We start from the raw sequence: 12,311 nt of genomic DNA, 5'->3' as shown, positions 1-12,311 counted from the left end.
TGGTGTCAAAAATGTATGTACAAAATTACCAGAAAAAATAAAACAATCTAATTTCACTCAAAAACATTCCTGCCTTTCTCTGTTCCTGTGATGCTATTTCCCTTATTTTATATCACATTAAAAACTAAAAATAGACAAGAGGATTGATATTTATAATTTACTGGTGTGTTTATTGCTATTTTAATTCCTATGTAACAAATGCTAAAATAAGAATATTTAATCTTAATTAGTAGATAATCTGTCAATTTAAATACAGTCTTGAGAAATGAGGTTAGAAGGGGCAGAACATAAAATAATTAATGGTTTATAACGTGAAATATTTTGACACTTTGTCCAAAAATAAACCACTTGAAAGTACTTTTAAAAGATTATCATAATCAAATTAGAAACTAGATAGATAGATAGATAGATAGATAGATAGATAGATAGATAGATAGATAGATAGATAGATAGATAGAATTTGTTTTTATGTAAAATCTACATTTAATGCCCACAACTGAATAACAGAAAAAAAACAGATTTATACAAATATTATATTTTAGATTTTTTTTAGTTTAGAAATATTCTTATGGTTTTTTTTTTTTTTAATTTCCACAAATATTATTATGCCAAAAAAAAATAAACTGTATCCATCATTTTGCTGCAAAAGTTCCTGTTTTTTATTTTACTTCCATGCTGTTGGACTGAAGGCAAACATGAAACCTTGGACTGTAAAGATTGCAGATTCCTGTCCTAACTGATGTCTTATAATTTAGTAATAATAATAATAATTATAAATGTCTCTTACCGTTTAGCCTGAATGCTGCTGCATGTGTTAGCAAGTATCTGCAAGCTGCACTGAAGGAAGACGAGGTGCACCTCTCCAGAGATAGGTGGTGTGTGTGTGTGTGTGTGTGTGTGTGTGTGTGTGTTTGTGTGTGTGTGTGTGTGCAGTTATTGTAGCTTCAGATTAAGTCAAGAGTCTTCAGCGCTGATTGCAGACGCACACACCCCCTTTGCTCCGCCTGGTTTCCACGTTCACAAATTGACGGAGGCGATGAGAGGCTCCGAGGCGAAAGCAGCAATTATGTGAAAAGTCAACCGCTGCTTGTGCAGGAAGTGAGTGGGCTCAACGTCGTCTTCATTGTGAGCTGCGATAAAAAGCGGCCCGTTAAAGACCGAGAAGCACAAACACCGCAGCGATGGCTGCTAACGAGGCTTTAATTGGTTGGTTTGAACTCTGACCCCTTGTTATCACATTCTCAGGTGGAAGAGATCAGATGGTTGCTACTCGCTTTAATTGACCTTTTCATTTCAATACACCTTCCGAATGGAGGTTTTTACATATCTATGGCAGCAGGTGGGTGTCTGTTTAATCACAAAGGAAACGCTAAAACATAACATTTTATCTTCATTTACTATCAGTTCTCTCCAGTTTTAATTTTTAAATTAACAATGTGAGGTTCCTTTTTTAAAAAAAAAAAAAAAAAGCAATATTGTGAATCATCCTGGGTTTTTAATGAAGATTTTTTGTTGTTGTTTTTATTTTTGTAAGTATTTATTTATTGCAAAAACATTTAATCCATCTTTGTTTATTTTTTCCTTTTAAATTTTCAGTTCTCATTGTATTTGGTGGAGATATTTTCTCACAAGCTGTAATTCTGTCAATACCCATGAAACGGAGGGGGAAAAAAATCAACTTTCAAGTTTCTTTCTTAGTCTAAAAGTCTGGAATTTAATATTTTCCAAGTCTCAATAAGTACAAGCAAAATTGAATGTTTAAATCTTTCCGTGTTAATTATTTATCTAAAGGAAGCATTTTTTAAGAAGCAGACTTTTTAGATTGACTTTTAACCTCTTAACCTTTTTTTTTGATCTGTCAATCAGAACTTGTTTTTGTCCAACTCACTGATCCAACAAATAATCAAAAATCAGAAACGCCTATTTCACTGCTGCTTTGTTATCTAGGTCCATTTAGTTTTATTTTTAAACTGGATCAAAGGTTCTTGAAGCGGGTTTAGTTTTCTCGAGTTTTGTGAAATTAAGATGTTATTGAAATCATCTTACTAATTTTACTGGTAATTAATATTATTGTTGATATGACATGAACAAAGTTTGTCAAAAAATGAATGAAATATTTCTTTGCCTCCCTGTTGATTCAGCACTATAGTTTCATTATTGAAAGCAAGAAAACAACTCGGTGGATGTTTTGTATTTACATATTGATCATGTAAAAAAAAAAATCTATGAAATCTTTCAAAATGCAAACTCTTTTCTTTAGCTATTGTATCTATTATAAATTAAATTTAAAAAGAAAAAGGGCTTTACCCTTTTCTGTTCAACATTGTCTACTGGATTGATTTAAAGTAGTTAATTTAATTCTGCAATGTTTATTTTCTAATGGAAGTTATTTTATTTTATTTTTTTCTGAGAAAGCAACAATAGCAAGTCACTGACTTCAAATTGATGTAATGTAAAAATATCTCAACAAACCATTAGACAAACAAACACCATGAAGTTGTACAACGTAACTGGTTTTCTGACAACGTTGCACAAAACATAAAAACAAAAAAGACCTGATGAGGTTAAAATATTATAAACAAGATCCTCCTGCTTCGCAAAGTGTCTTCACCAGTTTCATAACAAAAAATATTACATTTTTATTTCTTTTGTTAATAAACTGACTGTTTTGTGAATCTTTGTGTGTTTCATCTCAGAAGAGGGAGCTGCGTCTATTTATAGGAACAACACATGTGCTTCTGACCAGAACGCTGCAGAGTGAACTGAGCCTCTACTTCAACGCTTTAGAAAATTAAAATCTATGGTAAGTCATGTCTAAACTCAAAAGCTCAACAGTGTGAGGCTGTACCCATGTGCTTCTTTCCCACATGATAAAAAGCTTTATCACACATTCCTGACAACCACGGCTAACCTTTGACCCGGCAGAAACATTTCTGTCACTTATGCTCTGTTCTTGGTTCTTCCATGTTCTGCAGAGCCAGTGGGAGCTGTGTTTGTTTCAGTGGCTTTGGAGGTTTAAAGAGGAGCCAAATTCAGAGGTGTGTTTGATTGTTGCAATTTATATTTTTTCATAAAACTAGACGCTGCTCTCTTGTTTTCTTTTTGTACAACGTCTGCCACAACTTCTGCTAAGGTAAAGATAGATTACTCTGGTAGAAATCCTGTCTTTGAAAACAGGAAGTGAGACAGTGATGTTATATTACCCTGAACCTTTGGGGTGGAGCTTTGTGAACTGACGGCATTTCTAATTGTTTGAGTATTCTCAGTGATGCAGCTCATATTCTCTGTTAACTTGCTCAAGTAACTTTTCAGCAAGAAATATGAACTTTTGTTAATTCAATTATTATTGAATTAACTTAATATGGACAAAAACGTATTGTTTATAAGTAAAAAATATTATTAGAAATGACTGAATTAATTATTTCAAGTGTACTAAGACATTTGCGCTAGAAACTATACCAAAACTACATGTTGTTTTTTCATGATGTTTGGACCTGGATTGGATTATTTGGGCCCATTTTTTAAATTAATTTCTGAAGTAAATGGATTGGACTGCAGTTCACTTATCGTTAGCCAAATAGCATAATTGCCTAAGTCCTATTTTTTAAAATAAGACTTAGGTAATTATATGACACACACCATAAGTGTGTGGCATGTGTGGCACGTATTTCTTAAATAAAATACATACCGCATGAATGCATGTATTTTACTTAATAATAAAATACATGCCACACATTTAAATTTTTTTATATTTACTATGAGAATCATTTTCTAACCTCATATCATTGGAGGTTTAGGGGTTTAAAATGACCCATATGAATTAATATTTTCCCAAGCCACTGTCCTTAAATGTTTTTAAGACCAACGTGTTCCTTCTGGTCAGACGCTTCACCATGAACCGGGCCTGGGCCTTGTTTCAGGCTCACCCCTACATCAGCAACGTTCTGGGATACACGACGCTGTTTGCCTCGGCGGACCTCATCCAGCAGAGAGTCCTGGGTAGAAATCCCGCCCCGGCATCCGAGCGGTCCGCCGAGATCGACTGGAATCAGACGGCTCGAGTGGCGACTGTGGGCCTGTGTTTCCACGCCAACTTCAACTACCACTGGCTGCGAGGGCTGGAGAGGATGCTGCCCGGCGGCGGGCTGAGGGCAGTGACGAGGAAGGTGGTGCTGGATCAGCTGGTTGCTGCTCCGGTTACCATCAGCGTTTTTTATATCGGTGAGCATGTTGTTGTTAAGTATTATTAAGTAGCGATACTTAATAATAAAATCACTCAAGTAAAAATAAAAAGTACAGCGTAGTAAAAATATTCCTAAAAGTACATTTTTTCAAAAAAGTAACTCAAGTAAATGTACTTGAGTAAGTGTAAATATCCAATTTTGTGTACTTTAGATAAAATACCACAAGAACAAATATATATTACAAATAACTGAGTATTTACATTCGTTTTTCCTACATTTTGTTGGTCTATGTCTGTATTGGTGGAACAATGGTGCTACTGACTCACTAATGATTGGAAATGTAGAATATCTCTGCAAAGAAAAAGGCCAAATGTAGGCATGGATGTCTTGGCTGAGACAAGAAACAAACTCTGGTCAAAGAGTGTTTTGTTTCTTTGTTAGTTAAATTAAGCAAACTCTGTCACTGCTTATCAGACCTTTCTAATTTAATAGCACAATAAAATGGAAAAACAAATACATTTCCACCTCTGGAGTTCAGTTAATGCAGAGTTATTAAATCTATGCAGATGATGATGTCAGATTGTTTTCTACTAAACAACATAAAGTCCAGACAGTTCATTTAGCAACATAATATACAATATTTACCCCTAAACCAAGCTGAAAAGGTCATATGTTGATTTTATCATCTACAGCTCCTTCACTGCCCTGTTAGATACAATTAAAAAGCTTTAAAATTACTAGATTTTTTAATGTTGCAGCAAAATTTCACACTGAATAACTTACAGGATCCAACCATTAATTTCAGTCAATTATTCAGAGTGAAAATCCCACATTATGATTTTGTTTTTCACTAAGTCGACGACGGTGCCACACTTATTGGAACACCTAATAAATTCTGTTAATTAAATTTAACAGAATGGTTTTCTTACACAATTGCTGCTTTACTTATTTAAATGTCCACTCTTCAAAATGGGGAAGATAAGAAAACATGTAGAGTAATTTATATGAGGTGAAACGAGTGTTGATTCTTGTAAGTCAAGAAATGGCCAGAAGTTAAACAGTTAATCACCTAAAGTTCACCCATAGAAAGAGCCAAGGTAGTTTAGTTTGAAACCTTACATTTATCTGTCCATCAAAGGACAACTAAAAAATACTTTTTTGTTTCTAGAGTGGATGAAAGAGGGACATTTATGGGGTGTCAAGTCTCAGTAACACATTTTTATTTAAAAATAGTAGAAGGCACTGCAGCATTTTTCAGAATTTATTGCCATCAGATCTATAAATCTAAATATATTATACTTTTTTATGTATTGCTATCTTAAACATGTTGTAATTACTTCATGATTATATTTTGCATTTTACAAACACACTAACAACTAAACTGAAATCTTAATTCCCTTTGTTATGAAATATTTGAATATTGTTATATGTTATAAGTTGCTGATTTTGAAGGACTGGACAAACAGTGATTACACGAGTAATTTAATTATCAGATCTGTCTTTCAGGTTTAAGCTTTTTAGAAAACAAAGACGACCTACTGGAAGACTGGCGACATAAATTCTGGACGTCTTACAAGGTCTTAAATTTAATGTTTAGCTTTACTGGACTATCATGCGCTGTAGCTCTTAAATATCTGTCTGTCGCTGCAGGCCGGAGTGGTGTATTGGTCAACGATGCAGGTGAGACACTTTGTTTTCCTTCATGGATTTCCTTTATTTGTTTATAGAACACTGGGTTTTGATTTTTAATCTGTTTGCTTCCTGTCAGGCTGTCAACTTTGCCTTTGTGCCTCCTGTGGCTCGTACTGCGTTTGTGGGAGGAATTGCTCTGACTTTCACCATCTTTCTATGTCATCTTAGACAGCAGCGTGGTCACAAACCTGACTAAACCTCAGACATTCATGTTTAGGAGACATATTGTAAATGAATGGCATTAACTGAAGCTCAGTTGAAGGGGAGGTTATATGTGAAAACTCTGAAAGAATAACGTTCATACGTCTGTGAATCAGATGATCGTCTCTTTCCAAGTTGCTCACTGTGATCTGTTTACAAATATTAAATAAATGAATGCATAAATGCCTGATCTTTGCTGCTCTTGTGGTTTTTAAATCTACTAAACATGATATCATGCAGCCTCCTGTGCTTGTGTGTGTAGGTTTTTTGTCCCTTTGTAACCAACAATCTCCTCCATCTTTATTATGTCACATCTGTTTTCATTTGTCTTATAAACTTGGTTATTGAGGTTTATACTGCTGACATTTTTTCTGTTTAATTCATCTTAAGCACATGAAATGTATTTATTTTGAAGCATGGCAAAGACATGCACAATATATAATAAAGGTCAATATTACTGAAAAGTCGATTTATTTTAGTAACTCCATCACAAAGTGAAACACAATATATAGATGAATACACACAGACTGATGTTTTCAGTTCTTTATTTTTGTTAATTGAACAAAACATTATTAAAATAGCACACTCAGATGCAAATAAATGTGCAAGTGAGTAGGAGGATACATTTTTCAAAATGTGCACAGCACAGAAACTGCAGCTGACTATTTACAAGAAGTGATAAAAAAAAAAAAGTGCAAATAACAACAGGGTTGCTATTTGTAATGAGAAAACTGCACAAATAGCAGTAACAATGAGGCCCAGACACTGGGTGAAAGGTGGGGTGGACCCACGGCAGGTCGCCAGTCCATTCCAGATAATTGATACAATTAATGGTAAATATATAATTACCTAAATGTACCATTGTGTATCATTAACAATTATAAAACAATTATATTTTGCTGATAAACATGCTCCAATGTACTTGTGGAATGTAAAAACTATCTGTAACTCAATGCTATATATTTTTTTAAAATCTATTATTTTTAAACGTTCTTTTTCTTTATCCTCCATCCTCTTCACATGTACAATTAGCTCTTGTAATGCGGTAATATAAAAACAAACGGGTTGTTAATAATAACCGATTTAGTTCAACTGCTAATTCCACTACACACCACCAGAGGCTCCGTCCTCAAATTAACAAGCGGAAAACACAAGCTTCGCAGCCAATCAGAAGGCCGAGATTTCAGAACATTGCGTTATCGCGAGACGTTGTCCCTTCCTTTTCCCTTTTCGCTCTGAGTCCAAGATGGTAGGTACAGCTACCAGATATTGTAAAATATGATAGCTGTTTTATCCACTGTCATCCTCTTTGTCAAACCATTGTATCTTGCTGATTAGTACATAAACATTTCCCGTAGGTACTTGGTGTGGCGCTGTTGCTGTAATTTTAGATTATTTGTCCATATTATTCGTATTAGCATAGCTTGTTTGAAGCCGACATTGGTGCCACTTTCAGTCATGTTGCTGACTTGAAATTAGCCTTGCATGGTTTTCTAAAAGCCAGATATTATTTTCAAACTCAGATTGTATTTTGGTTACGTTTTTAGCGATTCAAACTGAGCCAAATAAAATGCTGCTGAGAGTGTTTGCTAGGTGATAGCCGTTCGCTGTAGTGTCAACGTGTGAGCTAGCTTCAGCTAGCTAAAGGGCTCTATTATGATTTAACTTTGTATGTTTTGCTTTAATGCGGCTTTAGCGATGTATAGTTTAAGGATAATAGTGGACCCTACATGTGATTAGTTTGAAACGAAGAGTTCAGGTGATGCATCTCAATGTGATTTTGTTCAAATTTCCAAGGGAGTCGACATCAGGCACAACAAGGACCGTAAGGTGCGCAGGAAAGAGCCAAAGAGCGAGGATATCTATCTGAGGCTCTTGGTTAAGGTAAATAATTTTCTCCTGTCTTTAAAACCATATCTCTGATACTAGTTATTGTTGCATAAAACTTTGAGTATGTAACTTGTGATAGTCAGATTCTTAAGTGTCTCATAACTTGTCATATTGGTTTCTTACAGTTGTACAGGTTTCTTGCCCGCCGCACAAATGCTCCCTTCAACAAGGTGGTCCTGAGGAGGCTGTTCATGAGCCGGACCAACAGGCCTCCCATGTCCATCTCTCGCCTGGTTAGTCCAAGATAGGTTAAAAATATTTTTTCTGCGTTGTAAGGCATAATTTTGCAGGTGGGCACTGGTATGTTCAGAAATGGCTTTTTTTTCTGTAGGAAATTTGATTAATTTGTTCAGAGATCCTATTTTATAGAATAGAAGTACTTTATTCATCCCAGCAGGGAAATTACTTTGCAGTTACAGCATAGAGACAAGACACAATAACAACTACGACTGAGTAGTAGTTGTAGATAAAATAAAAATAAAATATAATATGCTATAAATTGTAAAAATATAAAATGCTGTTAATAATATGGGATGGTATACTGCAGTGGAGCACATTTAATCACATCCTACACTCAAACTTGAATATTTTTAAAGACCTTTCGGCCTGTGATCATTGTTGTAAAGAACACCCACATGTCCCAGCTTGCCTTCTTTTTGTTAGTGTTTTTTTTAACAAGTAGTTATCATTTAACAAGAGGAAAAAGCTCAATTCATTATGGGGATCATTAACATTTTTAATGTAGGGTTCTGTTGGTTATGAATAGTCAATATCTTACCTGGACCAACAGATGTGTTGCATTAGTTTGGTATGATGAAGCATTATTTTCAAGCTGGTGCAAGTTTAAAAACAAAGATTTTTTTTTATTATGTAAAGAAAAAACAACTTCAATTGTAAAAATGTCTTAGTGGTTTACACAAGCAGTTTTTAATAACTTGCATCATTTTTATTAGATGCTTGCTTAAAAGTCCTACATTCTATTGTTCTGATGTTAATGTTCATCTGAAACAAAGCTGAACAACTAAAGCATGTCAAAAGATTAGGAATAAAAGCTATGGTAGAAGACACAGGCAACAATAAAATATCAAAAACTATTTAATTTGATTTGCTGTAATGTTATGTGGGGCTTTGGGGGGTTTTCATGCCAAAATTTGAAAGGTTTTGAACATAAAATTTATGGTTTTGATGCTTAACATTTACTGAGATTAAAAAAACAAATTGAAAGAGATGTTAACATCCTAATTTATAATTTACGGAAGAAAAATGATCAACCATAATAAGGCTGAAATCCTTTTCTCCCATTCATATCTATAGGTATATTTTCTACATGTTTCTCCCTCTCTTCCTCGGTTTTTAAATATGTCCTCATCAGTTTTCCGGTCTGCCTGTTTTGTCTTTAATTAGATCCGTAAGATGAAGATGGCTGGCCGTGATAACAAAGTCGCTGTTGTCGTGGGAACGGTCACTGATGACATCAGGATTCAGGATATCCCCAAGCTCAAGGTAAGTGATCTTACAAAATCTAAGCTTTCCTTCATAGTATTTGATCTTATAAATATTTAGATAATGTTCCTTCAGCATTGTGACCCTCTGAAGTTCTGCGTTTTGTTCTGTAGATCTGCGCTCTCAGGGTTACCGACCGCGCCCGCCGCAGGATCCTGAAGGCCGGGGGTCAGGTGATGACATTTGACCAGCTGGCTTTGAGTTCTCCCAAAGGACATGGCACAGTGCTGCTGTCAGGTACCTGAACGTCTCTTGTTTCCTCCTACAGTCTGCCAGTTTAATCTGAGAAGGTAGAATCATTAATAAACACTGTAATATAAGGACTTTGAGTCAGAACAAAGTCTCTGGATTGGCAATCTTCGCTGAGCAATAAACAAATGACACCTTCAAAAAATGGATAAAAAATTGTTTTGGCCGTGTTTGAAATCTTGACACTATTTAACCACGTATTGTTTTTAAAATATTTTTGACAAATTGCTCATTATGTCAGACTTTCTGTTTGATTGAGGATTTCACTTGCTCATCATTTTTGAAAGAAAAATTATGGACAAATTTAGATTAAACTCGTCTTTCTCTTGTCTTCCATTTCATTTGGACAAATCTTAATAATGCCCAATAAAGTTTAGTTTTTACTTTTATTCTTATTAGTCTTGTATGCTTAACTTTGCTGAGTCAGATTTTAATTTTAGCATTTTATCCTTTTACACGTTGTCTCTAGGCGGCTTCAAATTTGGTGTGTTTTTCTCAAACTGAGTCCAAAATGCTGTAATTAAAATCTATAAATCTATTTGGGGGGATTTTCCCTAGCAAAATAAATGTCAAAAAATGAAATTTCTTACAAAATGCATTTAGTTCAAGAAAATCCATTCCTTATCTGATATTTTAAGGAGTTATAGATTTATAAACGGTAGATCTAGACTCTAGATCTACTGTTTAACGTTGTTAAATTTGTTTTGTGCAATTTGTAGATGAGACACGTCTGCTGTTACAAGTTCAGTGCTAATACTTAGTATTTAAATATCCAGAATGTTCTAAAGTCCAAAAAATATGGAAAGTTGGCCTGTTTAAATGAAAAATGTATAGAAATCTTATTTATTTTTTTCATTTTGAAACGATCTCAAGTCACCTTTAGGAGTCTGACAACATGAATGATTGCAAATGGTTCTTTTAATCAAGCCTTTAAGACTTTTATTTCCCAGTCAAAATGAATCAAAGTGGCTCTTTGTTATACCTGACATTTCTTCTCTACTGTTGTAGAGTTTCCACATGTAGGCTATAAATGTGGATTATTATCTGTATTAATGTAGAGATCTAAAACTGATGATGATGTCAGAGATTTTACTGTTTGTATCTGATGTTACATACATCTTTTTTTTTTTTTCAGGGCCACGTAAAGGCAGAGAGGTGTACAGGCACTTTGGAAAAGCTCCTGGAACCCCTCATAGCCACACCAAGTACGTCTGCACCCAACATGAAACATACAGCATCACATGGTTAAACACAGGAGCCCTGTTAGTTTATTAACCAACATTGGTTCCTTTTGTTTAAGTCAAATATTTTGACTACAAAGTGGTAAAACTACAAAATTCAAAACCTACTGGGTCATCAAAACAGCTTAGATTTGAGTTATTTCCATCTGATAAAAGTAAATGTATTACACCCTGGTGTGCTTAGTTTCTTACTTCCCCACATTGTTTCCACTTAAAAGCAGAAACAACACAGTTTACTTTGATACTTTTAATGATGTGCCGTTATTGTAGAGAAGCATTTGTTAAAAAATGCTAAATTTAATGCACCTTGAATTGAGGGCTTGTACAGTCAACATTTTTTTCTAAATTTACCTAACTTGTCTTCAGTCCAATGTTGAAACTTTTGGAGTTTGTCTCTTTGCTGCTTTCAAACATCTTTATTTCAAAGGTTTCTCTAAAGTGTGATGTTTATTTTATCTATAAAACTTTAGTTATTTTGAACATTTGATTAACATGAAATTGTGTTGGGCTTATGAAACAGAGAAGAAGTTCAGACGGTTTTTGGTATTTTAAAATCTCTCCAGTTTTAATTGTTTTGTACCACAAACGATTCAGATGTAAAATGAAGCTACCTCTACGCCTGTCACAATAACAATTTTCTGGATGATAAATTGTCCCAAAACTTATTGCGATAAACGATAACATTGTTTTGAGAACATTTTTAAGTAATATATCAGTAATAACGGCATGAAAATGCAAGAACACATTCTCAAAGATCAATAAACTTTAAATTCTAATGAACTTTTAAACTCTGGAACTATAAGATTTTTTGAATATCGAACATAAACAAAACAATAGATACGACAAATAAAATGAATTATGAAGTCTCTGTAAACAAAATTATCTTTAAAAAAAAACAGTCTATTTTAATACTTCATATTCCAAATATACCTTTGTTTATTAACGGGAACTGTATTAGTACTACAGCAGAAGCTAGTCGCCAGTTGTTTCCAAGGAAAATTATTGGTATTTCATCTTTCCATGCTGCACAATTGACAAATTTTTCACAAATATTTCAGTCTTAATTCCAGAGAAAAATACATGAATAGACGGTTTCACTGTACTAGTTCACTGGAACAAAGATTATTTGAGATTTTGATTTGTCCTAATTTCTACTCTCCTCCTCTCCAGGCCCTACGTCCGCTCCAAGGGCAGGAAGTTCGAGAGAGCCCGCGGTCGCAGATCCAGCCGTGCTTACAAGAACTAGTCTCGTTTTTGTTTTTCATGCAATCTGACAAATAAAAAGATGATTGTCTGTCCAAAAACACCCTGTCTGTTTTATTGAACAGCTCAAGAATGGGTTGATGTGTAA

The 12,311-nt window shown here is 34.4% G+C and overlaps 2 protein-coding genes across 2 annotated transcripts; both read left to right on the top strand.

Annotated features, from left to right (window-relative positions):
• The first annotated feature begins 2,951 nt into the window (after positions 1–2,951).
• Positions 2,952–6,207, top strand: LOC114141676 (mpv17-like protein). Its single transcript, XM_028012367.1, has 5 exons — positions 2,952–3,038; positions 3,884–4,221; positions 5,691–5,761; positions 5,835–5,864; positions 5,953–6,207. Exons 1-5 carry the CDS (start codon positions 2,965–2,967, stop codon positions 6,070–6,072), a joined length of 633 nt encoding a protein of 210 aa, XP_027868168.1. The 5' UTR covers positions 2,952–2,964; the 3' UTR covers positions 6,073–6,207.
• A 983-nt stretch (positions 6,208–7,190) lies between these two features.
• rpl18 (ribosomal protein L18) lies at positions 7,191–12,266 on the top strand. Its single transcript, XM_028012368.1, has 7 exons — positions 7,191–7,326; positions 7,875–7,961; positions 8,093–8,200; positions 9,372–9,470; positions 9,584–9,707; positions 10,855–10,924; positions 12,131–12,266. The coding sequence occupies exons 1-7, from the start codon at positions 7,324–7,326 to the stop codon at positions 12,204–12,206; spliced, it is 567 nt and encodes a 188-aa protein (XP_027868169.1). The 5' UTR covers positions 7,191–7,323; the 3' UTR covers positions 12,207–12,266.
• The last annotated feature ends 45 nt before the right edge of the window (positions 12,267–12,311 follow it).

Source organism: Xiphophorus couchianus, chromosome 3, assembly GCF_001444195.1.
Source record: "Xiphophorus couchianus chromosome 3, X_couchianus-1.0, whole genome shotgun sequence".
NCBI classification, from domain to species: domain Eukaryota; kingdom Metazoa; phylum Chordata; class Actinopteri; order Cyprinodontiformes; family Poeciliidae; genus Xiphophorus; species Xiphophorus couchianus.
The sequence above is the reverse complement of the archived record's forward strand: the minus strand, read 5'-3'. Positions and strand labels throughout refer to the sequence as shown.

Excerpts from the sequence above, each read along its gene's own strand:
- LOC114141676 (XM_028012367.1), top strand. The coding sequence starts at position 2,965 with ATGTTCTGCAGAGCCAGTGGGAGCTGTGTTTGTTTCAGTGGCTTTGGA. Across the intron at positions 4,222-5,690 it reads CATCAGCGTTTTTTATATCG|GTTTAAGCTTTTTAGAAAAC; the intron begins GTGAGCATGTTG and ends TCTGTCTTTCAG. Across the intron at positions 5,865-5,952 it reads TGTATTGGTCAACGATGCAG|GCTGTCAACTTTGCCTTTGT; the intron begins GTGAGACACTTT and ends GCTTCCTGTCAG.
- rpl18 (XM_028012368.1), top strand. Across the intron at positions 8,201-9,371 it reads CCATGTCCATCTCTCGCCTG|ATCCGTAAGATGAAGATGGC; the intron begins GTTAGTCCAAGA and ends GTCTTTAATTAG. Across the intron at positions 9,708-10,854 it reads TGGCACAGTGCTGCTGTCAG|GGCCACGTAAAGGCAGAGAG; the intron begins GTACCTGAACGT and ends TTTTTTTTTCAG.